The following is a 27810-nucleotide window of genomic DNA, read 5'->3' as shown; positions in this document are numbered from 1 at the left end:
TTGTGTTTCAACTGGTTTATTAAATCAAAGACGAACATTTCATTAACTATACAAAAAGAAAGTGGGATAGCAAGAGTTAAGCATTGTTTGAGCAGTAAGTGTTACAGACCATCTTTTATGTCATTATTACCCTCCAGAACCTGGAGCCCTCCAGAGCTTGTTGGATTCCCATCAGTTCCCAGTCTGCATGACTAATGGTCAGGAATTACAGGAGTCCTTCAACCTCTGAAGTGCACCATACTGGCTCCCACTGCTCTGCTGAATAATTTGATCATCAAACCGAGACAGGTTAAGTTCGGTTTCGATGCACAGTTTACTGTATCTGCAGCGCAAACAAACTACTTACTCAGTGCTTAAAAGGTATATATACTAGCCCACAACAAGAGAACAGAAGTAATAAATATTTACAAATGTTTGAATTTAAATGAAAAATAATGATGCATGACTAGATTTTACTACCATTTAAAAAAGCTGCCTCAAACTGATGAATTGCCATGATAAGCGTTCAAAAATATAAACATAAAACTGAGCCAAAGCCAGCAGTTTAGCAGCTGCAAAAAGTAGCTTGAATTCCATCCAAAAAATATGAAATATCATCACTACTAGGTACAAGACAGGTTTGTATAATGTAATCATATATAGTTTCAAATGGGTGCAATCGATGTTGTCAGACAGCTGCCTCTGCTCTTTGACGCTTTGCTTTTGTCTTTTCCCCTCTTGGCTGTGCTGCGCCACTATTCGGAGCCTGAGTATACCGTGCCACAGTGGAAATGCCGTCCACAAACTTTGTCTTGTAGAGCACATTTGCATTGTTGAACATACCATCCTTCAGCGATACCACAATGAACTAGGAACCGAAAAAGCACATTAGTAAGTATACGTTTGAAACAGTTAACTTCCTTTTGTAATATGAACTGAAGTTATCAGTGGAATGCAAAAGTGTCTAACTGCAGTCCTCTCATGAACAGCTAAAATCTGCCCAAGCGCTATTGTTCAGCCTGGACACTGAAGTCCAGCTCCAAGGACCTTCTGGCAGTTCCCTCACTGCAAGAAGTGAAGCTACAGGGAACCAGGCAGAGGGCCTTCTCAGTAGTCACACCTGCCCTGTGGAACGTCATCCCCACAGATGTCAAGGAGATAAATAACTATCCGACTTTTAGAAGACATCTGAAGGCAGCCCTGTTTAGGGAAGTTTTTAATGTTTGATGATTTATAGTGTTTTTAATATTCTGTGGGAATCTCCATTTATTCCTCTTACTTTTATCGAAAGAACAAGCGACGAGACAGAGATGAACAAATGTACCCCTGATAAGAGAGAGAACTGGAACCCTTCCAAGACCCAGAAGTATTTGTTCAGAAGATACTCTGTGAAAATTACACTCAATGTTACTAGCTTCTTACTTGGGAATGCCTGAAGTGGGTTCGAAGCATCTGTCCAATATTCTGGGTGTGTGACAGATCAAGGGCTGCATCTACCTCATCCAAGATGTAAATTGGAGCTGGCTTGAAGAGAAGCATGGCCAATATCAAAGATAAAGCCACAAGGGACCTGAAACACAAAACAAAAATAGAGAACCAGACACATCCAGGTTTTATATGTGAATACCTATATCCCTATTTTCAATAACGGACACTCGTTTTTTAGCTTTCTGGAATAGAAGTATTTAATGAATACTTTACAATACTTCTCGCTTTGAGATTAAAGCTAAGTGACACAGCCAGGTCTTGAAAATTTTGAGTTAAACATCATGTAAACCTCAATACCGCTCGAGTGCATAAACAGTTTAGATGCACAAAGATTTCAGTTTAAAAAATACAAATGAATAACATTTTAAAAAACAGATTCAAAACAGTTTGATACGTAATATCTAAAATACCGGTATTCGTTCAATAACACAATAAAGACATACCATCAGCCACAAAAAGAGAACACCTGACCGAGTGAAAATGCCTTGGGCTGCTGACCAAAAACTGAAAGTGACAGTACCTGGTATGCTTCATTGAGGAAAGCATTCCAGAGAAGGGCCCACAACTGAAAGGGTATGTTCCATGTGCCCATCCTGTGTACCTCCCTCAGGTGAAGCACACAGAGAAAGGCCTCTGATGAAGACTGCAGGATTCGGGCAAGTTCATACGAGGAGAGGAAGCCCTTGAGGTATTGGGGTTCTGAGCTGCATAACACTTTACTGGACAAAATCATTGCTATGAATTGAACTCAGAAATTAATCGGTAGGCAGAGCAGTTGGACCAGTTTTAATGAGTGTAGGTTATGCACTTATTGGTAAACAGCAAGTAAGCATTAGTATGCATCCCATCTTCCCTGTCTCTCCAAATTAGGGAAGGAGAGCACCTCTTAGACCACCTCGACACACCGATTCCAAAGTGGACCTATTCCCAAAAAACTGAATATTCTCAAGGAACCTAATAATCAGGTGAGCTCATTTTAGGCTAGTCAAATTTGTCAGTTTGCTCCCTCCTCTGGCTTCTCCTAAAACCAAGTTCACGCACCACTCTGCATTCCCCATATTGCAGACACCAGAATAAAGAGCATAGGAAATTGCAGACCACAGTATAGCTGAGGCCTGTACCTTCCCCATAGCTACACCTCTATAGACATTTCCACACATATAAAACTATTTTTTAGCTTAATGAAGGCTGAGCCCACAGTTGTGTTTTTAAACTTTCCGACAGATTTCTTAGCAGCTATTTTAGTTTAGTTACCCAACTCCTATTGCTCTTTTATTATTTCCGATTATTAAGAACATCTCACCATTTTTTCACTGAACTCATGAAACTTAACTAGGTCAGTATCCAGACTATTACACAGAACAATGTATAATAAAAAACAACGGATATCCCTGTGGTATAGGAGAAGGATGGGAAAGCGTGGACAGAAGGCAAATTTAACAGTTGTCTTTGATTTTGTGCTACATTTGGATTTATAAATATAAATATATATATGTATCACACTAACCTTTGGCCCCCACTTAATTCAGTTAAATTTTCCTTCCAGGTGTTCCCCAAAGCAACTTTGAACTCAAGGCCATCTAGAACAGTTTGGCCTTCAGGAGGAGACAGCATAGCATTGGACCCAGGCAGAAGCGTTGAGAAAATTGAGCCAAAGTCTTTGTTTACCTGGGAAATTGAACACAACCATCATATTTTTATAAGTTCTTTGAGTAATCATGGCTTTCATTTCTAGCACACAGCAATTCCATAGGTGACAAAGGTGTTTTTTTGCCACTCATTTTGCTTGATGGGACTTTTGTGCATCTCAAGTAATAGTTAAATGGACAGTGTATTTTGGTTAATCCATTAAAAAAAAGACCCATTAAATTAAGTTTATTCTTGAGCCCATGTACAGAAGAGTTATCAAACTAAAGAGACCTACCTTCTGCCAAGCAACATTTAAAGTTTCATTTTTCTTTTGGTCAAGTTCCACAATTGTCGCAAGAATTTTAGACTTGTCATTCTCAACGATTCTTTTCTTCTTCATCAAGTCATTGTACTAGAAACAGACAAGATTGAAAATCATGTGACTTGGCATGGGGCAGATTAGGTTGTAGAACTTGCAGTTTTCTTTTATTTTTAGTGTGTGTTTGAACAATTTCACAAAAGCAAGGTAAAGAAGGTGCTTGTAGGGTCAGGGACTTTAGTGCTTTGTGGAGTTGTCGGTATTTATTTGGCGGTGTGGAAGTATGAACCAATGCTGCAGAAGCTTGATACTACACTGATAGTTTGGAACAAAAAGCAGAATCCTTCTAATATATACCAGTAATGGCCTCTTTTGCCTGTACTGCCTTTTTTGCTATCATTGGCTGACCTGCTCTGATGTCACAGAAGATCTCTCTTAGCAGCGGTGTCACAGCCCCTCTTGCCATTGGCTGCAGTTTTCCGTATCATATGGGGGCTGGCCATTCTGGCACCAGGCACCTGAATGCTTTACGCAGCTGGGTAAAAACCTACTAATAATTATAGCTCATTAACAGGAAGTTTGAATGACTCCTTTAAGAATGTTATGCCTGTTGTCTTTGTCCATGGAGTTTGTCCAGACGACAGAGGACAAGATGGTTGGACAGTGTTCTTGAAGCTACGAACATGAGTTTGACCAAACTGCGGGAGGCAGTGCAAGACAGGAGTGCCTGGCGTGCTATGGTCCATGGGGTCACGAAGAGTCGGACACGACTAAACGACTAAACAACAACAACAACAAGAATGTTATGGAGGTCTTTTGCTTGAAGTACACAGAAAAACACTGGGCAGTATCCAACGAAAGCATTCCATCAGCACAAGGATTTCTGCTTGCTCAATAGAAAACTCCCCTCTCTGCCCTTTACACTCTCCTCCACTACCGTACACACCCTCTAAATTTACTCTAGGGGCTCCCCCAACTCTCTGGAGCAGATCTGGGGAGGGTGTGAGGCAGGCGCTGCCCAAATAAAAATCATCGTGCTGACAGGACATGTTAGTTAGATATTGCCCGCTTTCTGCATAGTCGCACATCTAAAACCATCCAGTTTGTTGTTCACTATCTAAACATGCTGCTTCCACATTAGGGTAGGGTAATGAAGGATATGGTATGGCTGTGTACACAGTAACTGGGAGGTGGCGGGGGGGGGGGGGAAGAGTGGAGTGAAAGCGACTTAACTCTTTCTTCTGCTTCTGTAAGCATGTTCATAGCTCTCATGTTGACATTCCTGCCCAACTTCTCTTTCTTTTCCTGCAATTTCTGAAGTCTCTGGCCAGCTTCTTTTGGATTGTTAGTTTTGAAATCATAAGCTGTGTTTGGCTGGCCAAAAAGGTTTTTCTCTGAAGCTATCCATTCATAGTCATTCAGCATTTTGGCAACCTGTAAAAAACAAAAAAACATTTCAGAACTTTGATAGAGTGGGAAGCCTCAAAAACTTCTGAGTACGAAAACTTATTGGGTTCAGCGTTGATATTGTGTTCCATCTCTGGAACAAAAGGGCAAGTTTATCTTGCAATGAGAGGAGGAAATCTGTTAGGGAAGCTTCTGTTTGGGATATTAATCTTGCATTTGCTAGTAGGATCACAAGGTTTTTGCAGCCGCATCACCTTTAATAGATAAAGGAAGCCAAACAACGGTAATGGGAGATGAACAAGCAATGCACTCCTTTGGCTTACTCAGCAGTCATTACATCCTTTAGAATGCATCTCTGCCCACAATATGCATATTTTAAATTCAAACGGTTAAAAGTATCAGAAGTAGGGATCTTACTCACTGGTTAGGAAGTAGATTTGTTAACATACCTTCGCAGAAGCATCAGAAGCCTCCTGCTTGTGTTTGCTGACATTGTGTTCCAGCTCCTTGATCTTAAGTTGCGCCTTGTTATTTTGTTCCTTATATTTCACAGCTTCTGTAGATTTGGCTTTGATTTCTTTGTCCTGGGCCATCACCACTGCTTTCTGCTTAGCCAGTTCCTCTTCAGCGTTCTTTACGGCTTCCTGAACAGCAAAGGAGACAATTATCTCCCCACACTGATTACGATTAAATGTGGAAACATTTAAAATAGTAAGTTTTAACATATTAAAACTCAAAACAAAAAAACATTCAAGATTTAAAGAAGCTATAGAGTGTGGATCAGCACATGGCACCTTACAGGTAAAGCTAGTCTCCCTTGGTGGGCAAGCCCCACCCCCCTCAAGATGTGATTCAAGAGACAAAACGGAATGCCAACAGAGGGACTTGGCAAGCACAAACATGGGACTTGCCAGCATAGTATTTTAGGATATGTTTGGGGTATTGACTCATCAGCCCCTCTTTTCTTAAAGCTTGAGAGTTCAAGAAGACATATCAGGTTGCCGCTTTCATTAAATCAGAATGACAAGACTTACCTTGTTTTTTGCTACCTCGGCTGAAATGACCTCAATCTGCTCTTGGAACAATTTTATAGCTTCATTCACTGCCTCAATCTGTTGCGTATAAGAGTTTTGTTCCCGTTTTAGCTCTTCAAGTTCCAATGCTAAAGCTTCAGCTTCCTGAACAAAGCAAACAAAACAAAACAACAACACCCATTATGGCTGCAGATCTTTAGGAACAAGCCCCACTGAATGCAGTGGGACTTGCTCCTGACAAAGCATTCATATCATTTGTGCTATATGGTTTTAATCTAATGAAATTATGCACACTAGACTCTCAAGGTGGGTTGGGCAAATGTTTTTCAAGTTTCTCTTGACGGTAGAAAGCTTTTCCACATCTAACTGTCTTCCAAGGACCACCTAAGTGCCTCCTCTACAATACTTGCTTGTGGCAGGCAATTCTGGGGCATGGCTTTCCAATGCACTCTCCCTTCACGGGGTGCCCTAAGCCAGTTCTGATGGATGTCATGGCAGCATCACATGAAATGTACACTCAGAACACACACAAAACTTGTCTGCGACAATGCACCGCAAGGGAAAACTGAGCAAGCTGTTTCCAATGTGAGAGCTCTTCTGCCGTTATTGATCCTCTTACAAAGAAGCCCCAAATAATGTTATTTAGTTTAGGAACCATCACAAGTTTCAGTTAATTTCAAGACTATTTAAACGTTTGGGCACCATTACACTGTTGTTAAAAGTTTTACCTGCTCCTTTTCTTTCATCTTTTTGCTGGAAGCATCAGCTTTTTTTTTGGCTCCATCAAGCTTCTGCTGGGCATTTTTCAACTCTTTTTCCCTTTCTGCTTCAGCATTTTTCATTTTGTTTTCCAGCACTTTGAGCTTTTCCTCTGTTTTTTTCTGAACCTCTTTTGTTTTCTTCAAAGTCTCCTCACTTTCCTCTGAAAAAGAAGAGGCTGCTGATCACAAACTTCTGGGCAGAAAGATTCTACAGCAATTCTGTTTGAAGCAAAAAATCCCCCCCAAGGAAACCCCGAGAGAAAATGAAATGTTCCTTTTGTAAAGGTATGACGTATTTTGAAAGTTAAAAATTCTATCATCTTTAAAGTAATATGACAGCCTTGTAATGCTTACTGATAAAGACGAAGGCTCAGCCAGTGGCGTAGCGTGGTTTTCTGGTGCCCAGGGCAGGTATGTGCACACGCCATTGGGGGGGGGAGGGCATGGAGGGTGAATGGAGCCCATCACACCAGCCCAGCCCTTGCCAAAGCAATACTAGTCCTGCGCCACTTTGCAAGGCTGGGATCTGATCTGAATGATTCGCCTGGCCACCACAGATTTCAAGCACCAGTGACTCAACATAGAATGCACTTTTCAGAAAACTACTTTCTCCTTTAGAGAAAGATAAATATTAACCACTGGCAAGAAATACAAAAAGTTACCAAATTACCGCATTGACTTAATTTACTTTTAAAATGATTATTATTTTTAAAAAGTCATTTCCCTCGCTAAGCAACCGGCTTGCAGACTCTAACCCAAAGTAACAGTACATACAGCCAGTTAAAATACGCTATCACTGTTTTCTTCTCACCAATTGTATTTTTCAATGTATTCAATTCTTCCTGCTGTTTGTAATAGGAACTTTGCTGCAACTTGGTTTGCAATAGTTCTGCTTCTTCAGATTTGATCTCCCATTGCTGCTTCAGCTGACGATACCTTAAAAAAATTAAACATTTTAATAACAACAACCAGTGCTTCACCCAAGTATTTTATATACAAGTACCTTTAAAAGCAATTGAACTGGATAGAAGCAACACATTCTAATGATTTTTTAATTTAACTGCATTTGCATCTTGTCTTTTCCTCCAAGGAACTCAAGGTAGTGTACACAGTTCTGCCCCTCTCATTTTATCATATAACAAGCATAACAAATGTCTTGCGATAATTGTAATATTTCTATAGTACAGATGTCACACAAAATTTGTCAACTGTGCTCTTTAATTGGTGTAGAGGTAGCATCACTACAAGCCAGCTTCCAGGATAAACTATCTGTAGAAGTTTAAGCTTCTATACATCATTGTTTTTTATTCACAGATTTTTATCTAGGAAAAAAGACCCAATTCTTCCCACAAAATACAGCATTATAAAACATTCATACTGCTTTAAGTGAGGTGAACGTCTTCAGGTTTCTATATAAAAGTAAGTACTGACAATACTTACTTTTCAGCAGTCCCCTGCAGACTTCCTAATTCCTTTCTTATTGACTGCAGTTCAGCCTCCTTTGCTTTCAATTCCTGTTGCACATCTTTTACTTCTTGAAGCTTGGACAAAACCGAAGCAGATTGTGGTCGTGCGCCTGGTTCATGAAAGAAGAAAGACTTAAACAGCTGCTTGAATGAAGACCAATGAATACATAAGCTACACAAGCACAACCCAGTCGCTCCACAGCTGTGTATGAATTCAGTTGGTTGAAAAGGGTTGCCTTTGGAATAATGTCAGGTGACACAAAAGCTCTCTCTGCAGGGTGAAATTTGTGATGCTGCATCAAGCGATCCACAAGTATTGTTAAAACTATTATTTATTACCTGCTTTTCACGCTCAAGTCCCAGGGCAGGTTACAACAATTAAAGCACAATATTAAAAACCATTTTAAACAATTTACAATCACAGAAAAAATACATCTGAAGTGCCAAAAGCCAGGGTAAACATGTCCATTATAACAGAGGGATAAAACTAGAAATGCAGTCTTTAGCAAGCAAAGAAATGAATCCAAATTCAGTATAGCCAAAAAGAAAGAAAGAAAGAAAAGAAAAAAGAAAAAAAAGAAAATCAGTTATAGCTGTGCAATATGAAATAAAAGGCAGCAATTACCTCCACTCAGAGTGCCTTGAGGATCAAAGGTATCTCCACCAAGGGTGACCGTTTTTGTCATTATCCTTTTGTCAAAGGTAACTCTCTTGGCATTGTCCATGTTATCACAAACCAGCGTGCCTCCAAAAACGTATTCCATTGCCTTTTGAATTTCAGATTCATACCCCACCAGACTAAGGGCCAGATGGACATTGTCTTCACCAACCTAACGTCCAAAAGAAAAAAGAATTAACACAGCACAGAGAAAAAGAGAACATACAGCACTAGAAACAGTGAGACTAAAGGACTTGCTCTCCCCTATTCATCCAATCCAGAAGCAGATCACAGAGGGGAAGAATCACTTTGCTAGCTTCCTGGGATTTGGGTCGTTGGTGCTTATGAGGAGGGAGGGGAACAAGGCAGCAGGGAGATTGGTGCCATGCAGATGCAGCAGCAGCAGAAGCAGCAGCACTAGCCTGAACTCCTATTGATGCATTTACACTGTGCAGAGCTGCCCACCACCTCAGTTCTCCTGGGAAGCCAGTCTAGAAGCTCACGCCCCCCAGCTGCTTCTGTCTGAATGACTGTATAACAGATATATTGGTTGAATTGTGGCGGTTGCCCCATGATTTCTCACCAACCCACTGCTCAGACAGAGACCACCGTCCAGGTAATGACTATGCAAAATCATCTATCCCAAACTCACAGCCTATAAAAGAAGCATTTGTTATATATAGTGGTACCTCGGTTTTCTAACGTAATCCGTTCTGGAAAACCAATCTGAGTCCCAAAACATTTGAAAACGGAAGCTCAATACAGAAATCGTGTGGCATGTTCGACTTCTGAGGCGTGTTCAAAACCCGAAGCATTTACTTCCGGGTTTACAGCGTTCGAAAACTGAAATGTTTGTTAATGGAGACGTACAAAAACCAAGGTACCACTGCATACAGAAAATGGAAGTGTAAATGATATCGTAAGAAAATTAATGAGCATGTAGTGTGTGTTATAGAGAAAGTGAAACTGACACCGGTAGCATACTGAAAAAGTCTGGAAAATTATTAAAGAACATACCAAGGTTTTAGCCGCTCTGATAGCTTCCTTCCCAACACACCTCGCAGAAATTTTGTTCAGTGGAATAATGGTATAGCGACGCTTCAGCTCACCCTTTTCTAGCAATTTTTTCCCAGTAAGCTAACAGAAGAAAAAAATAAAATAAATCACACCTATATACTAACCCATTTGGCTCATAGCTGGTGCTGAGTTAATGACAGATTGCAGCAGTAATAAATTACAACTTCTGAAAGGTAGAAAAGCTTACAATTTTAACTCACACCTGCCTGGCTTATGTCTCAAACTGTATGAAGATCACATTAGACAAGCTTTAGCTTTAGTCGACTGGCAGAAGCTTGCCGTCTAGTTAATACCTGCCTCATCTAGGGCCTTTTGTGCAGAAAAACCATTTTAAAAGCCTGGATATTTTCTTTTAATTTATCCTATTGAGAAAAGCATACCTCGGTGTCCACCACAACGTTGTAGAGTCGACCCCCAGCAACTACTTCTAGTGCTGTTGCTGTAGAGATATCGTTCACCGTAACCAGAGATGCAACAAGGCCTTTCACACGATCTTGGTTCCAGTTATTTTCTGGATCTCTTAAAATGAACAACAATCATCAGTTGTAATTTGGCTGCTGCTAAATATTATCAGCCAATTCAAATGTATTGCTTGAGAACAACATAAAGCCGGGGTGGGGTGGGGGTGGCTGACTAGCTATCAATGCTCTGACAACAGAGATAATTGTGCAGTGATTTATGATAGCCAGGACAAATCCTGGCATCACACTCTCCCTTTGAAGATAGGGAGATTAATTGGGATGAACCTCACTTAACTCTGAAAGCAGTTGCTCGTCACATGGAGACAAAGAATTGTTAATGGATGTGGAGGAACGTCTCAGAGACTCTGCATGATACTGTAGTCCTTAAGGTTAGCCCTTAGGGCAGGCATCCCCAAACTGCAGCCCTCCAGATGTTTTGGCCTACAACTCCCATGATCCCTAGCTAACAGGACCAGTGGTCGGGGAAGATGGGAATTGTAGTCCAAAACATCTGGAGGGCCGAAGTTTCGGGATGCCTGCCTTAGGGCATCAGGTCAGCAAAACCTACCGTCTTTTAACTATTTTTGAGATTGAACTCATTACACCCGATGTGATCTAATTGCTTATTAATGCTCAGCCAGTTTTTAATATTTTGAATAACCCGAATATACATAATGGGCAGATGGAGCATTGGAAGTCCTACTTCTTTCGTTTATATCTTTTTTATGATCTTTTAATGGCACTGTGGTTAAACCACTGAGCCTAGGGCTTGCTGATCAGAAGGTCGGCAGTTCGAATCCCTGTGACGGGGTGAGCTCCCGTTGCTTGGTCCCAGCTCCTGCCAACCTAGCAGTTCGAAAGCATGTCAAAATGCAAGTAGATAAATAGGAACCGCCACAGCGGGAAGGTAAACGGCGTTTCCATGTGCTGCTCTGGTTTGCCAGAAGCGGCTTTGTCATGCTGGCCACATGACCTGGAAGCTATACACCGGCTCCCTCGGCTAATAATGCGAGATGAGCGCGCAACCCCAGAGTCGGTCACGACTGGACCTAATGGTCAGGGGTCCCTTTACCTTTAATGATCTTTAGCTTTTGTCCTTTTTTGTTTGTTTGAGTTTGTTTAGGTTATATTTTGTTCTTTGATGTGCTTTATGTTGGGTTGAGGAGGAAGGTGATGAATGACTGACGAAGGACCCTGTGGGAGAGGCAGGGAAGGGAAGAACTCCCAGGGTGGGAGGCTAGAAGAAATGGAAGCTCCCAGGTGAGAGCTGGGAAGACCCACCCACTTTTGGGGGTGGTAAGGATTAAGACTGACCGCTGATAGAGGGCTCTTTATTTTATTTTATTTCCTTTCCTTTTCACTCCTACCTTCTTTGCCCCCCATCTCTTTTGTTTTGTTTCTTTTCTTCTATATCTTTATTTATTTAGTTAGTTAATTTTTATTGTATGTTGAAAGCTTTTATTAAAAATTCAGATAAAAAAGGGAAAAGGGGACATAATGCAACAAATGTTCTACTAAAAGTATATAAATAATATCTTGACTAATTAGTAGCTTCCAAACTGAAGCACTGCAATTCTATCCAAAAATCAGAATATATTTTCTCACGTTTGAAAATGGAACAGATAAGTCTGTAGTTTTACCTGTACTCAAAGCGTAGGTTGGGGAACCTGCTCATTAACGTTTCATAGGACTCTCTCAAGCGGTTAACCACGCGGGACAACTCCTTTTGTTTTTCCAAGAGGTTCTCTTCTTTTTTCTCTAGAACCACCAAGAAATAAAAATAATAATAAGAACCCAGTTTACATGACTTCAAAATGAAGCTGTTTAGGAGGAAATGCACAGTCCATATATAACTAGAATAATACAACATCCAAAATGTGCGAAACTGGTAGGAGCATTGATTTAGGTGCCACGAATCACTGGGGGGTGGATTTAAACATAGGCACAATATGTAGGTGGTCCATGTCCCACGTACAGTGGTACCTCGGTTTAAGTATTCAATTGGTTCCGGGGAGCCATTCGTGTTCGGGTTTTTGCTAAATTGGTAGCATGAGAAACCATCAGATTGCTTCTTCACACAATCAACTCTAGGACAAGCAATTAACACTGGGCAGAAAGCCAAGGTCTGCTTCTGCCTTAGTAACTGAGTTTTCATTGGTTGAGATCAGCACGGAGACCTGTTATCAGAAAAAGCTAGCACAGTGTGTGGTGTGGTGAGTGTAGGAGGAAAAGTGCTGTATCGGTTGAGAGAGAGAGAGAGAGAGAAAGGAAAGGATTTATTTTACTTTGTGTTTTGAGTTCTAATCTTTGTACATAGAAACTCTGGCTTTTCTTTTCTTTTCATAAATCCTGTATATAGTTTATTCTGCGTCCTGACGTCTAGTCATTTCAGTTACCGCCAGAAGCTTCCGGAAAAACCTGTGCAAACTCTGCTGTGTTCAGGCTGAAGTTACACCTGACACTTAAAAACTCTAAGAATTCGCTCCCCGAAAAGTACTTAAACTGAGTGCCATTTCCATGTGTGCACAAAGCATAGAGCGCTTCTGCGCATGCAGGTCACTTCTGCACATGCGCGCGCCGCGGAACCCAGAAGTAAACACTTCCGGGTCCGCGGAGTACTTAAAACAAAAGTACTCAAACCGCAGCAGACTCAAACCAAGGAAGACTGTAACTGTATTTAAGCTCATAGCACTTGTTAGCATGTGCTAACTCATATGCATGAATATTAGCATGCCTTCACTCTTCTATATCTGGCTCCCATCTTTGGCTGTTCACCAAAAGTCTGCTATTTTTAATTACATGGATAGCAGTTTCTTAAAGACACACCTGTGCATGACAAGCAAAAGCCTCCCCCTTGTTTAATTTCACAAGCAATTCTGTGCCATCTCCTTTCTCAGTAGTATCCAAACATTAACTTCTAAAGTCACACCTCCATAAATTGTTTCCTCATTCCTTCTATTCCCAACCATTTTCGCCATTCAGTCACCTAGTCTTAAACTAACCTTCATAGTTGAGTTTCTTCATTTCATTTTCTAGTTTCTCTTTCTGCCTTTTGACAGCTTCAAAGGTGTCTTGATCCTTCTTGTAGCCAGCATCCATTTTTTTCACTTCAGCTTGTTTGGTCTTTAGCTCTTGTTGAGCATGTTTCAGCTTCATCTGAGCCTGCAAAGAAAATTCAAAAGTCTTGCTTATATGGACGCATTCTCTTGCCTTGCCATTAACATGAGGTTATTAGTCAGGCTTTTAACACTAGAACCAGTAAATATAGGCTGCAAACGGCCTCGGTCCAGTATACCTGAAGGAGTGTCTCCACCCCCATTGTTCTGCCCGGACACTGAGGTTCAGCACAGAGGGCCTTCTGGCGGTTCCCTCATTGCGAGAAGTGAGGTTACAGGGAACCAGGCAGAGGGCCTTCTCGATAGTGGCACCCGCCTTGTGGACTGCCCTCCCACCAGATGTCAAAGAGAAGAACATCTACCAGACTTTTAGAAGACATCTGAAGGCAGCCCTGTTTAGGGAAGCTTTTAATGTTTGATGGATTACTGTATTTTAATATTTTGTTGGAAGCCGCCCAGAGTGGCTGGGGAAACCCAACCAGATGGGCGGGGTATAAATTTATATTATTATTATTATTATTATTATTATTATTATTATTATTATTATTATTATACAAGCTTTATTCAGAAGAGTCAGTGAAGCTTACGGCCAAGACACCATATACATATACATAAAGGTAAAGGACCCCTGACAGTTAAGTCCAGTTGCGAACGACTCTGGGGTTGCGGCGCTCATCCCGCTTTACTGGCTGAGGGAGCCGACGTTTGTCCGCAGAGTTTTTCCAGGTCATGTGGCCAGCATGACTAAGCTGCTTCTGGTGAAACCAGAGCAGCGCACGGAAACACCGTTTACCTTCCTGCCGGAGCGGTACCTATTTATCTACTTGGACTTTGACGTGCTTTCAAACTGCTAGGTTGGTAGGAGCAGGGACCGAAAAACAGGAGCTCACCCTGTTGCGGGGATTTGAACTGCTGAACTTCCAATTGGCAAGCCCTAGGCTCTGTGGTTTACACCACAGCACTACCCGCGTCCCCGATACATATACATATTCAAATTATTTAACATCTGCACTCCAGAATAGTATTTTCCAAAATGAGTTGGATTAGAAAAGTGCTCAAAGTAGAAATTGGCTATTAAGAAAAAGTCACCTCTGTCACTAGCACGGTAGTGCATATATTTCTAAAAAAAGCTCTTCCATTGAATCTTTGCACTAGAATACTTGTTCATTGTTGCTTTTGCCTTCATAGGCAAGTCACTGCCCTCCAAAGTTGAAATCCTACATAAGTTCATGACACAAGATATTTGTTTGTCATTTTAAAGGCTAAGGATTCCAACCCTCTCCAAAAGATGCAAATACAGATTCTTACTTGTTTTGCTTCTGTTTCTGCTTTGCTCATATCGTTTTTGCAAGCCATTATCTGTCCAGCAAAAGTAGCCTCTTCCCCATCTTCATTGCTGGACAGACCAGCAGATACAGCATTGAAGTGTTGCTGTGCTGCAGTTAAAGCCTCCATCTCTTTATTATTTGCCTCCTGTAGAGCACTCAGTGCATCCGTAATCTTGTTTACCTCTTTTTCCTTCGAGACTAAAGATTTAGAGTCCTACAAGAAAGTATAAAATTTTATACAAATTGTATGCACGCCCACAAAAATTAGATGCAATTGACCAGGAAAAGTCCATTAAACTTTTTCTTTTTTTAAAGGCACTTACCCTACCAAATCTATATCAGTCACATTTAATCTTACATGGCCTGGATCCAAAGAACTGCACAATTCGTCCACAAATTTTGGCAGGACACCGAGGCAGAATTTGTGATTGACAAGATCCTGCCCCCCCCCATCCTTAAAGTACCCGTGCATAAGTCCTAGTTGTTTCAATGGGGCACTGTAATTGTTCACAGGGCAACAGCCTTTTAAGGAAACAAATGCCACTGAACATGTGCAGGATTGCACTGTTTGATTCCCAACCTTGTGCCCTGCCTCTGTGGGACACAGTATCTGCAATCATGAAGCAGTCCCAGCTCCCTTATGTTACCTTTACAAATGTTAAGATATATTTCTACAACACAAGTACTTTACATAATGTATACTTTATTAGCAAAATGTAAACATATTGGGGGTGCACATGATAATGTAAGGGGGAAGAGAAGACAAGAGTGCATAATTTAACCAAGTGTTCTTTGCTTACCTCTTCCATGCATTTAACCAGCTCTTTACGCTTTTTTTCTTCACTTTGCAAGTTTTGCTTTTTGATGTCAAGCGTGCTTTGCACTTTAGTATCTGTTCTCTGAACTTCTGCAAGAGCTTCTTCTAGTGCATGGAGAATACCACTAAATTCCTGCAAATATTTTAAAGTATCAACCGTTAACTTGCGTGCTTCGTGTATTTGCAAGTGTGCTAGGAAGAGGCAGAAGGGTTCTTTGTTAAGGATCTCTGAAGCAAATGCAGACCAACAGTGGAGAAAGGCAGAATTTTATTAAGCAAAATGGTTTCACATGCACACAAGGGTACAGAAACCCTCCAACGATTAAACAATTCCTCCTTTGCACAACAGACAAGCAAACAATGATCAAGCCTGAACATAGAATAATAACTAAACAACCAATAACCCCTTGCTTTTCACCAGGCAAAATACCAGACAGATGACAGAATCCCCACTTCCTGCTATAGGGAGCCCCAGTGGTAGTAAATAAATATTGGGAAAGCAAAATGTCACTTAGAGAAGGATCTGAACTATTTTCCTTGAAGCTTGAATTTGTTTTATTCTGGATTGTTTTATTTGGTGTTTTAATGTGTTGTAAGCTGCTTTGAAAAAAAATTCTTTAAAATATGTGGTATAAAAATGAAATGAAAAATAATTTTCACAGCAAAAAAGGGGGGGGGGACCTAGACATTCTCCAGTGGTAACCACAACCTAGGTTTAAGATACCATTTGGTGAATAGTTTATATATCCGAGTTTGTAACACTGGATCTCAGTCCAGACAGTGCTGCAGGACCTGCAACAGTGTAGGTCTGCTTCCTTGCTCAAACTCTATGGTTTTTTCTGCTCCATGCAGGGGACACTTAATGACTCAGTACCCGGCATGATTATACCGTGTTTCCCACATTTTAAGACACCGTCTTATATTTATTTTACCCAAGAAAACAAGCCTATGGCTTATTTTCGGGGGGTGTCTTTTTTTAAAAAAAAATACTGTACACGTTGCTGCTGCTGGGTCCCACGGACTCAGGGCTCAGGACGTGCAGCAAGCCTCCTTCTCCTTCTGCCACGTTGCTGCTGCTGGATCCTGGAGGCGGCCTGCCGGGTTGGTGCCCAGCTGCGCTGGCACTGGGCATGGGAGAGAGCAGGAGACTGATCAGCCACTGCGGCATTGCACTGCCAGAGACTTACAGCCACTGAGGAGCTCGCGGCACTGGGGCTTGAGGGCGGCTCTCGCCTTGCCGCCCTTTCTCCCGCTCCCGGGGGAGACGCGGCTTCCATCCCCCATTGCCAAGGAAATGGCCCAGGGGAGAGACGCCAGAGCGGAGGGGCCGCCCGGCTGTTGCCACTGCCGAAAACGGCAAAGCTTAGGGCCGCCTCCTCCTCGCGCGAGATGAAGTAAGGCCCCTCGAGCGGTCCAGGGCTCGCTTCCGAATGCGCAGGGATAGGGCTGCGCCATTAAACTGCTTGCAAACTCCTTGGAAAAAAGAAACGTGTCCTGCAGAGCGCCAGATCAAGGAGGTGGCCTGTGGGGTTGGCGCCGCTCAGCACCGCGCAGAGCGCCGGATTGAGGAGCCGGTCTGCAGAGTCGGCGCCCAGCACCGCGGCGCTGGATTGGGGAGGCGGTGCTTCGTGCGGAGCTGCTGGGCGCCGACCCTGCAGACCGGCTCCTCGATCCGGTGCTCTGGGCGGTGCTTCTGGCCGCCGACCCGGCAGGCCGCCAGATCGAGGAGCTGGCGCTCTGCAGGACACGTTTCTTTTTTCCAAGGAGTTTGCAAGCAGTTTAATGGCGCAGCCCTATCCCTGCGCATTCGGAAGCGAGCCCTGGACCGCTCGAGGGGCCTTACTTCATCTCGCGAGAGGAGGAGGCGGCCCTAAGCTTTGCCGTTTTCGGCGGTGGCAACAGCCGGGCGGCCCCTCCGCTCTGGCGTCTCTCCCCTGGGCCATTTCCTTGGCAATGGGGGATGGAAGCCGCGTCTCCCCCGGGAGCGGGAGAAAGGGCGGCAAGGCGAGAGCCGCCCTCAAGCCCCAGTGCCGCGAGCTCCTCAGTGGCTGCGAGTCTCTGGCAGCGCGATGCCGCAGTGGCTGATCAGTCTCCTGCTCTCTCCCATGCCCAGCGCTGGCAGGCGGCGGCATGGCTTATTTTCGGGGTATGGCTTAAATTTTACAAAAGCTTTCAAATCCTGCCATGGCTTATATTATGACTATGTCTTAAAAAGGGGGAAACACGGTAGTACTACCTTCACCTGGTCTGAGAATCCCATGATCCAGGCTAGCAATCAACCCACAGCTGGGCAATCTCCAAGAATAGGAGTGTTTCTGCAAGCACTTAAGTCAGCATTAAATGAAGGGTTAACTGCACAAGGCCACCTACACCTCCTCGATTAAAATTCTTCCCCATTTCCACTGCAATCTCTTTCTAGAAAGTTCGTCTGGTATGGATAGAAGATATACTGTCAGAAAGTGGAAAGGAATGGGAAATAGGCTGTGTTTGGGGGTAATCAGCAACTTTTATTCTCAGAGGGCCATCAACCCCCCCCCCCCAGATGCATTTTTTAAAAATGTGTTATTTGATACTAACAGCTTTGCTTGGTGATTATCTCTGTACCAACTGTGCTATAAACAAGTGCATACTTTGCTGTATACGAACGGTTCCATTTATAGCCATAGTGTTCACAGCATCATGCTTTAGGACAGGATTCGCTGAAGAAATTGTCAACTTCAGCTTCCAAAATTATGTTCTATGTCTCCTGTAAGCACCAAGACTATAAAAAGGTTTCTTATCTTGAGACCGCCTTGCCTCAAATTCAATTTCTTCAATCCCAGTTATCTAAGATACCTTCAGTGGAAAGGCCATCAGGGAACTCAAACCAAAAGCTCTACTTCTGATGTACAACATCTGAGTTATTCAGTTAACCAAATAGAGTGTCACCCCTTTAAATGTAATTTCCAAGTGATACGGAAATGTTCAATATAATGTAGTTCATACATTGGAATTCTGTTTAATCCAGTCACAAAAATTGTTATCTTTTAATGTGCTTAATACAAGAAATAACGGCAGCAGTTTAGTTGGTCTTACTTTATCCCTTTTCTTTTCCATTTCGGCTATTTCTGTGCCAAGTTCCTTCACTTTCTTCTCATTCTCAACCATCTCTTCCTGGACTTTTGCAATATTCCCTTCCATTTCCTTTAGCAGATCACCAGCACGTGCCTTGATTTCTTCAGCCAACACAAACTGATATGCAACGTACAGATGACTCAGGTGTTCAATCTCTCTCATGACCTTTTGGTACTCCAAGTAAGAGGCTCGTTCCTGGAAAGGACAACCAGAAATATAAGCTATAATTAACAGCTATGATGAAACAGCGCAATTAGATTAGAAAACATGGCCAACACGTTTAATTAAACAGAAGCTCTATTTTTTAAAAAACCTACCAATTACTGGATTCCAAGAGTATATTACTGCAATGTATACTGAGCACGAAAGAATTTCGGAGGAAAACAAGAAAAATGAAGCACATTCACGAAAACCATTATGAATAGTAAGAAAGTGATGCAGTTTGCAAACTAGTTACAGGTAGGTAGCCGTGTTGGTCTGGCATAGTCGAAACAAAATTAAAAAATTCCGTCCAGTAGCACCTTAGAACTAGTTTGCAAGCTAGTTCACGTCAAGGAAAGGTCTACTGTATCATCTCCTTTCCAGGGCTTCACATGAAATTGCATTCTGAAATGAGTCTGATTCATTGCCCTGCTCTCTGCACAAGGCTAAAAACACAACTACATCCATGGACTATTTATGGTAATTAAAAGTATATGAATGTAAACAATAGGCATTTGTGAGAACAGACTGGAAGTCTTCATGGAATCATAGAACTGTAGAGTTGGAAGGGATTTGAGAATCATCTAGTCCAGGCAGGGGACCCAGGTGGCGCTGTGGGTTAAACCACAGAGTCTAGGGCTGCTGATCAGAAGGTCGGCGGTTCGAATCCCTGCAATGGGGTGAGCTCCCATTGCTCGGTCCCAGCTCCTGCCCACCTAGCAGTTTGAAAGCACATCAAAATGCATGTAGATAAATAGGGACCGCTCCAGTGGGAAGGTAAACGGCGTTTCTGTGCGCTGCAACCCCAGAGTCGGACACGACTGAACCTGATGGTCAGGGGCCCCTTTACCTTTACCTAGTGAACGTCTCATGCAATTAACTAGTCAGTCTTCTCAGCAGGTTAATTCAGCATAACTTCACTTCAAGCTTTGATTCAAAACAAAAAGAAGCTTCAATCCTAAACATAGCTAAGAGAAAGCCTCAGTGGGATTTACTTCTAAGTAAACATGCCTTGGTTTGCAATGTAAAACATTTTTTTTCATTTTAAACCGAACATACCTCTTTCAGCTTCTGCAAGGTGGGTGTGATTTCTTCCTCCAAAAGCTGAGAACAAAGTACAGAAAGAACTTAATTTTGAATTTCCCAAATGCTCCCATCATACTTTCAGCGGATGGGACATCTGCAATGGACTTTGAAAAATTAAATTTAAAATGGAAGGGAAGGGTAAATAAAACCAAGTCGGTCATTAAGGTAAGGAAAGAGACGAGACCAGAGTCAAAGCTCATTTCATTCCTCTTAATCGACTTTAGCAGTCATTCATATCTGAAAAGGAAACTTCCCAAAATAAATAAAAATCTAGTACCGTGCAAATTTCTTTAAGTTTTGCCTCTTTTTTCTCAATGGTTTTCTGGGCAGATAATTTCTTGCATTCATACATCCTAGTGCCAGCTGCTTCTTCAATCATAGCCAAAATCTAGAACAAAAAACTATTATTGTAATCTCAGGCTAAATAAAGAATCAATTCCAAGATGAATAAAGGAAACACTAATGAAAAAGCTCCAGCATTCTTACCTCTGGAGGCTTCATATTGAGAACTTTGGTAATCCGTCCCTAATATAGAATGAAAATCAATCAGTAACATCTCATGTTATTTTAAGATCTCATTTTTATTACTTATTAGCATCAAAATATATAGCAGACTTTTAATGTTTGTGTCAAAGAGCCATTGACCTAATACTAGCAAACATTGGGGCAAATCTCAGGGGAGCGGAGGTGGAATGCACAAAGTTACAGGCAAGAATAGTATTCTGAACCAAGCAGTGTCATCATCAGTCCTTACAAGAATTAAGAACTTGAAAGATTGAGAGTCCCCGCCAGAGGATATTTATCAATGCATTAATTGGTTGATTCCATAACTGTCTATTTTGCAGTTTTACCTTTAATGAATCAGCCGCTTTTTGTGTTAACTGGGGCATTTACTCTTTCTATTGCATATTGCCCTGAGACAACTGTGCAAAAGGTGATTAATAATAATAATAATAATGCATGCAGCTCAGAGGACTTCTTCAGAATCTGCAAGATCCCATTCCACTTTTTAAAAACAGTTGGAGATCTGCTGGATCCTAATCATGCTCACCGCAACAGATCTAGCCTTAGGACTGCACCCTAGTTATTTCTTAAAAGACCGAGTTCCTGTCTGTTAAAAAACCCAACACAATAAGGAGAAGAAAAGTGATTATATTTATAAAGATATATGCTTACCTGCATAATAAGAAAGTGAGGATTATTGACATTCAGTCCAACAGAGCAGAATAGATCTTGTACTCGAGTATTATTTGCATTCACACCATTGATTAGATATTTATTTCTGCCTCCAATCACCACCTTGAGAAGAAACAAGGGTTCATTATGTACCAAAGCATAATTTTGCTCCTAGTATTCAAGCATCTAAACTGCTTGGCATGTGCAGCTAGATATGCCAAAAACAAATAAGCAAAGGATTTCATAATATACCTTTACAGAGCCTAACTATTGCTCACCTGCCTTGTTACTACAATCTCATCATGAATCTCAAACCCGAGTGGACTCTGCTTCTTGTCAAAATTATCAAAAGTGATTGATACTGTAGCTTTGGTAATCCCAGCTTGGCCATTTTTGTAAACCAGATCTTGCAAGTTAGAAGCTCGCACCTGAAAAACATTAAAAGGGCAATAATTTTCAGTTGGTAACAAGAGTGCATGCTTAGGCTATAGGGTTGTGTCTAAAACACTGAAGTTGGAAGTTAACTGTTTTGGCCATCATTCACAATGTTTATACAAGAATGAGGAGATAAACACTGGAGTTTTTTTTTATTAAAAAGATCAATCTTAAGATGAAATTTGTGGGAAGTTTTATATATTGCTCAAAAAAAGTCTCTAAAATGGTTTAGCATTGCATGTTGGATAATGTCAATAAGTATTTGCCCTAACTCACACAATGAAGTGGAATCCCAAAAATCACATGTGACTGGAAATTACGTCTATTGGTACAGTAGTTTTAATGGAGAAAAGAGTCCAGGCAATGAGTGATCCACAAACAACTTGAACTGCCACAAGTGCAAATTAGAATTGAGTTTTAGGTTCTATCTCAGCCAGTTCATAGGCCAGGCATAGGCAAAGTAGGCCCTCCAGCTGTTTTGGGACTACAACTCCCATCATCCCTAGCTAACAGGACCAGTGGTCAGGGATGATGGGAGTTGTAGTCCCAAAACAGCTGGAGGGCCGAAGTTTGCCTATGCCCGTCATAGGCAAACATACAGGACAAGTTTCAGTAAGTGCTGCTGTCAGAATGGACTTGTACCCCTAGCCAGTCATAATTATGATCAGTACAAAATTCTGTATTTATTTATACATGAAGTAAAGACAGGTTAAGGACCAAATACCCTGCCTGTTCTCCCCCCCCCACCCCAAGATTGCACTGTTAGTGGGCAGGGCTGTAGTTTAGAGACAGAGCATCTGCTTTGCATATAGAAGGTCCAAGAGTTGAATCCCCAGAGTGGGCTGGAAGAGATTCCCTGCCTGAAATCCTGCAATACTAGTTACAGGTAGGTAGCCGTGTTGGTCTGATGTCACGTAGTCGAAACAAAATAAAAAGATTCCTTTCAGTAGCACCTGCATGCACACGAAAGCTCATACCAATGACAAACTTAGTTGGTCTCTAAGGTGCTACTGGAAGGAATCTTTTTATTTTGAAATCCTGCACTCAGTGTATGCCGAGTCATCACCATTCCACCACAGTGAAATAGGCAATTATTTGTTTAAAGGTAAAGGGACCCCTGACCATTAGGTCCAGTCATGACCGACTCTGGGGTTGTGGCGCTCATCTTGTGTTATTGGCCGAAGGAGTCGGCGTACAGCTTCCAGGTCATGTGGCCACTGGCCAACATGACAAAGCTGCTTCTGACGAACCAGAGCAGCACACGGAAACGCCGTTTGACGTGCTTTCGAACTGCTAGGTTGGCAGGAGCTGGGACCAAGCAACGGGAGCTCACCCCATCGCGGGGATTTGAACCGCCGACCTTCTGATCGGCAAGCCCTAGGCTCTGTGGTTTAACCCACAGCGCCACCCGTGTCCCGGGTGTTTAGTTTTACTCTAATCAGAAGAATGTGCAATATTCTAGCATTTGTTACAAACACTTTAAGCTCACCAAAGAAGAAAGGAATGGAAATATTGATACCAGTTGATGTCTAAGGTATATACTCACCTGTGATAGATTGGTAATGCCCAATAAGAAACAGATGGAGTCCAGGATGTTTGATTTGCCACTTCCATTTAAGCCAGTAATAGCATTGAACAATGGGTCAAAGTCATTCACTTCAGTCCGTTGAGCGTAAGACTTAAACCCCTCGAGCACAATTGATTTTACGTACATTTTGATTGCTCTCTCTGGAGATTCCAAGCAAACCTACTGTTTAACCTGTGAAAGAAATAATTTGATTCATAATTGTATTTTGAGTCATAATTCTGTGAGTTACAAACATGCATACCGGTACTTCATGGATCCTACCCAAATGTTTAGAAATCTGAAGTAACAGTGAATTCTAATTGGCTTTAGTATTTTAACTTTCTGTATATTTCAATTTTTTCTTGAATTTATTGTTTCTTACCTTTTTGTAAACTGCTTGAAGGTTTTTCACAATCAAGCGGTGTATAAATTTTATGAAATGAATAAAGTAAGAATCTATTGGGCACAACGCAGCAAGTGACAAGCACGAGATGCCAAGCACTGCAGTCACACTGGGACTCTACAGCAATGTTGCACAGGAGAAATCAACACACACACACTGTAACTAATTTGAGATTTAGGCTATGCAGCAAGATCAAAAAGCATTTTTACGTTGCTCTCTTTGTACTAGAGAGCGGGATGGGGTCATCCTCAGAGGATGCTCATTATCCAGTAGGTTTCCCTGCAGCTGAGCCACCTCAACTCCTATTTCACCTGGCGCATTCATTACATATTTTAGGCAGCAGACAAAAACATTCCTTTTCAACCCGGCCTTTTTCTGATTAATATTCTAAAGCCTTTTAAATGTCTCTGTGGAAAAGGGGGGATTATTGTTTCGCTGTTTTGACTTACTTATTTACTTGTATTTTATTCTGTTAACTACCGAGATCTTCTGAAGGGTGGTATATAAATCTAACAAATACAACAATAACATTTCATGAAACTGTCACATGTGCAGAGGCTGCACTACAGGTTCCAAATCAGACCAAAGCTGGTTTAAGGTGAAATGCCTCAAACAGCTGCCTATCATAGGAAACTTTGGGTCTATGGTTCGTTGCCATGTGTACTCAAGCCCTAAGCGCCGCAATTCAAGAGAAATCGTTTTTGTTCTGCATTGAGCTGAGGTGTCGCAGATCTGCTGGTGCTTTGCCACATTTCATGGGTGTTTGAGTTCTCATCCCATAGAATCAGAGAGTTGGAAGGAACCCTGAGGATCATCTAGTCCAGGGGTGTCAAACTCAAATTCATCGGGGGCCGCATCAGCAGTTTGGTCACCCTCAAAGGGCCGGTTGTATCTGTAGGACTATGTGTCCACTCTTTATTATTATCATAAATTATTGTCACTGCATTCAATTATTACTTTTTTTGTAATAATGTAAGTAATAACTAGCTCTGAAAGCAGAAACATAGAATAATGGCAAGTAGATATTCAAATGTACAATTATTGTAGAATTTATTGAAAAATGATTTTTGGTAACTGCACTGGGTGGTGGAGGCTCGCTAGGGTTTCATGCAGGACCTTTGCAGAGCTACTAGTACCTGGAGATGCTGGGGTCCTTCTGCATGCAGGACAGATGTTCTGCCAGTGAGCCACCACCCTTCACCAAAGGGACTGGCTGAGGTTGACTCACTGGAGCTGCTCTCCTGGTTCCAGGGTTTAAGGGCCAGAAGTATAAAGCAGCATCCTATGTTTCTGAGGAGAGGGAGAGGGAGGGGAGGGAGGGAGGAAGAAAAGAGGGAGTGGGAGGGAGAGAGGAAGGAAGGAAGGAAGGAAAGAGGTGAGAGAAAGAAGAGTAGGAAATAAGGAAGGGAATAAAGAAGGAAAGAAAAAGAAAGAGGGAGAGAAGACGGAAAGGGAGAAATAAGGAAGGAAGTAGAGGGAAAGAAAGAATAAGAATGAGGGAGAGGAAGAAAGATGGGAAGGACAGAAGGAAGAAAGAAAGGAAGTAAGGAAGAAAGAAAGAAAGAAAGAAAGAAAGAAAGAAAGAAAGAAAAGAGGGAGCAGGAGGGAGAGAGGAAGGAAAGAGGTGAGAGAAAGAAGAGTAGGAAAGAAGGAATAAAGAAGGAAAGAAAAAGAAAGAGGGAAAGAAGACAGAGATAAAGAAGGAAGGAAGGAGAGGGAAAGAAAGAATAAGAACGAAGGAGAGGAAGGAAGGAAGGGAAAGGGGGGGCGCCGCCTTGATTCAGCGCCAGAAAAGAGCGCGAAGGGACCCAGGGGCAAAAAGCATTTCCTGTGCAGCGTGAGGCAGCGGGTGTCCGTTTTAGGAGAAGTGCGTAAAGCCTCAGAGTTGCACGTTCGTGAGGCTGAGCCGCGGCAGGAGGAGGAGGAGGTGAGGCAAGAGGAGGAGGCGGCGGCTTGCCGGGTCGGTGCCCGGCAGCGCCATGCGGAGAGTCCCGAGCCTCTGGGACGCAGCAGTGCTCTGTAGCACTTTGAATCCTCCTCCTCCTCCACGCGGCGCTGCTAGGTGCTTTGTCTGTGCTTCAGCAGCAGCAGCAGCAGCAGCAGCAGCCGTAGCAGCCGTTTCCAGGCGCTGAGCCGTGGCAGGAGGAGGAGGATTCAAAGTGCTGCTACGTCCCAGAGGCTCGGGACTCTCCGTGCCGCGCTGCTCTGGCCGCCTTTCTACCCCCCCCCGGCCCCAGCTGTTTGTCGGCGCGGCGCTTCAGCAGCAAGGTCCCGCTGCTGGGTCCCGCTGGCTGGGGCGCTCGGCGGGCCACATGACGAGGTCTGGCGGGCCGGATTTGGCCCCCGGGCCTTGTGTCTGACACCCGTGATCTAGTCCAACCCCCTCCAGTGCAGGAATATGCAGCTGTCCTACCCAAGGATGGAACCTGCAACCTTGGCGTTGTCAGCGTAACGCTCCAACTAAGCTACCCACCTTCGGAGCAATGCAACACTCTTTATCTCAGGTGTGCTTAGGATCGCAGTCTCAATCCAAGCAACAGCGCCCATAAATGAGAGCCAACCAGCCATGCCACTGTAGCCAGGATTTTTTTTGGGGGGGGGGAGGGCAGCATAAGCATAGCCAGAATTTTTTTGGGGGGGCAGCATAGATGTAGCCAGGACTTATTTTGGGGGGCAGGATGGACGTAGCCAGGATTTATTATTTGGAGGGGCAGCATGGGTGTAGCCAGGACTTTTGTTGGGGGGGGGGGCAGAACCTCAGGTTTGTATTGATTTTGATTGGTTTGGGGGGAGGGGGCCTGCGCTACGCCAATGGGGGACACACACACACAGAACCGAGTTATCTGGGACAGAATTGGCCAGTTAATGAATTATTTCTGTATTAAATGGAAGAAAGGGCTGCTCGCAGCAGGACAAATCCCGGGATCCGTTAACCTTCCTTGGTTTACCCCGCAACCCTGTCACACGGAGGGGGGGCTCCCTCACAAGGGGCGACGTGAGGACGCCGGAGCGCCCTGAAGACGCGCGTCACGCCCGACACGGATGTCCCTCCTCAGTTCACACGACACAGTGTCACACCAGCCGCGTGCGCCCAAACACGAGGCGGCCGTCTTCTTCAAGTTGCACTTACTGTTATTATTACGCATTCGGCGTGAGGTAACCTCTGTGTATTCCGGCAGCTCGGAGAGCGCGGAGAAACCGCGAGCCTTAACCTGAGGCGACGGCGGTTTCTTCCTCCCCTCGCTTGAATTTCGGCGCCAGCGCGGGGGTCCTTCCCCCTTCCGCCTCGCGAGACGTCCTCAGACGAAGCTGTCCAACTCGATGCCTGGTTTGTTTTGGTTTGTTTTTTTCCCCACCCGGCGACAACGGCGCAGGCGCTCGTGAAGGCAGCACCCACCCTCGCCGCTCGTGATTGGATGGAAGCGCTCGGGGGTTGGGTATAAAAGGGCGCGGAGGCGACGCCGGCGTTCATTTTTGGCCGGGGAAGGTGGTGGTTGGGTGTGGGCGGTGGTTGGGTGTCGGCGGTATTTGAATAGCTTCGGATAGGAAACCAGAGCTTTAGGGGTTGGTTCTAGATTAAAATGCTTTATCAAATTAAATAAGGAGGGTCATCTAGTCCTTGCAATGCAGGAATATTCAGATGCCCCATATGGGGATTGAACCTGCAACATTGGAGTTATCAGCATTATACTCTAACGTACTGAGCGGTACAGGGTCTTTTTTTAGCCAAATCAGTTTGTATCAGCAAAGAGTAAACTAGAGCCTTGTTGGGGTTGTTTATTTTTGCAGGCTCTGGAGAAGTGTAATACCTCCTGCCTCCAGTTTTGGGTTTTTTCCTCCCCCCCCCCCTTCTGCACTTCTAAATGTTTTAAGAAATACTTAAAAAGGGGATAGGGGACTGAAACTTGGGAGTCGGTGCTTCAATAGCTTAAAAATGCTTCCATCTTGAGAAAGAAGGGCGGGGTCGGGTAGTGGTGGGGTTTGAAGATTTGCAGCTTCTGAAATGCAAATAAGAGCTCCATGGTCTTGGGATGTTACATTAAATTAAAATTGCAGCATTAACCATATAAAAATGCAGGATTTCCCCCTACCCTTTACTATTCCGCTTGAAGCTAAGCCAAATCAATTTGTTTTCAGCAAGGAGTGTAAAATAGAGGTTTGCTTTTTTTTTTTGCAGACTCTGGAAAGTGTAGCTCCTACCTCCAGTATTCAGCTTTTCCTCTATTTTTCTGCGCTGACAATTCTGAAGGAGGCTATGTTTTAAGAAATATTTAATGAGGGAATAGGG

General features: G+C 43.1%; 1 protein-coding gene across 1 annotated transcript; it reads right to left on the bottom strand.

The window, feature by feature from the left end:
- Positions 1-27507, bottom strand: SMC2 (structural maintenance of chromosomes 2). Its single transcript, XM_035140508.3, has 25 exons — positions 26653-27507; positions 23099-23311; positions 21396-21545; positions 21118-21240; positions 20428-20466; positions 20219-20329; positions 19915-19959; positions 18616-18849; positions 15524-15673; positions 14704-14937; positions 13282-13441; positions 11920-12037; positions 10199-10337; positions 9759-9878; positions 8709-8913; positions 8058-8193; positions 7429-7553; positions 6585-6778; positions 5857-6000; positions 5272-5466; positions 4649-4849; positions 3392-3508; positions 2975-3135; positions 1402-1549; positions 1-847 (listed from the first exon to the last, which is right to left on the bottom strand). Exons 2-25 carry the CDS (start codon positions 23264-23266, stop codon positions 668-670), a joined length of 3597 nt encoding a protein of 1198 aa, XP_034996399.2. The 5' UTR covers positions 23267-23311; positions 26653-27507; the 3' UTR covers positions 1-667.
- Positions 27508-27810: the final 303 nt, after the last annotated feature.

Source organism: Zootoca vivipara, chromosome 15, assembly GCF_965207765.1.
Source record: "Zootoca vivipara chromosome 15, rZooViv2.hap1.1, whole genome shotgun sequence".
NCBI lineage: Eukaryota > Metazoa > Chordata > Lepidosauria > Squamata > Lacertidae > Zootoca > Zootoca vivipara.
This window is presented reverse-complemented; position numbering and strand designations above follow the sequence as displayed.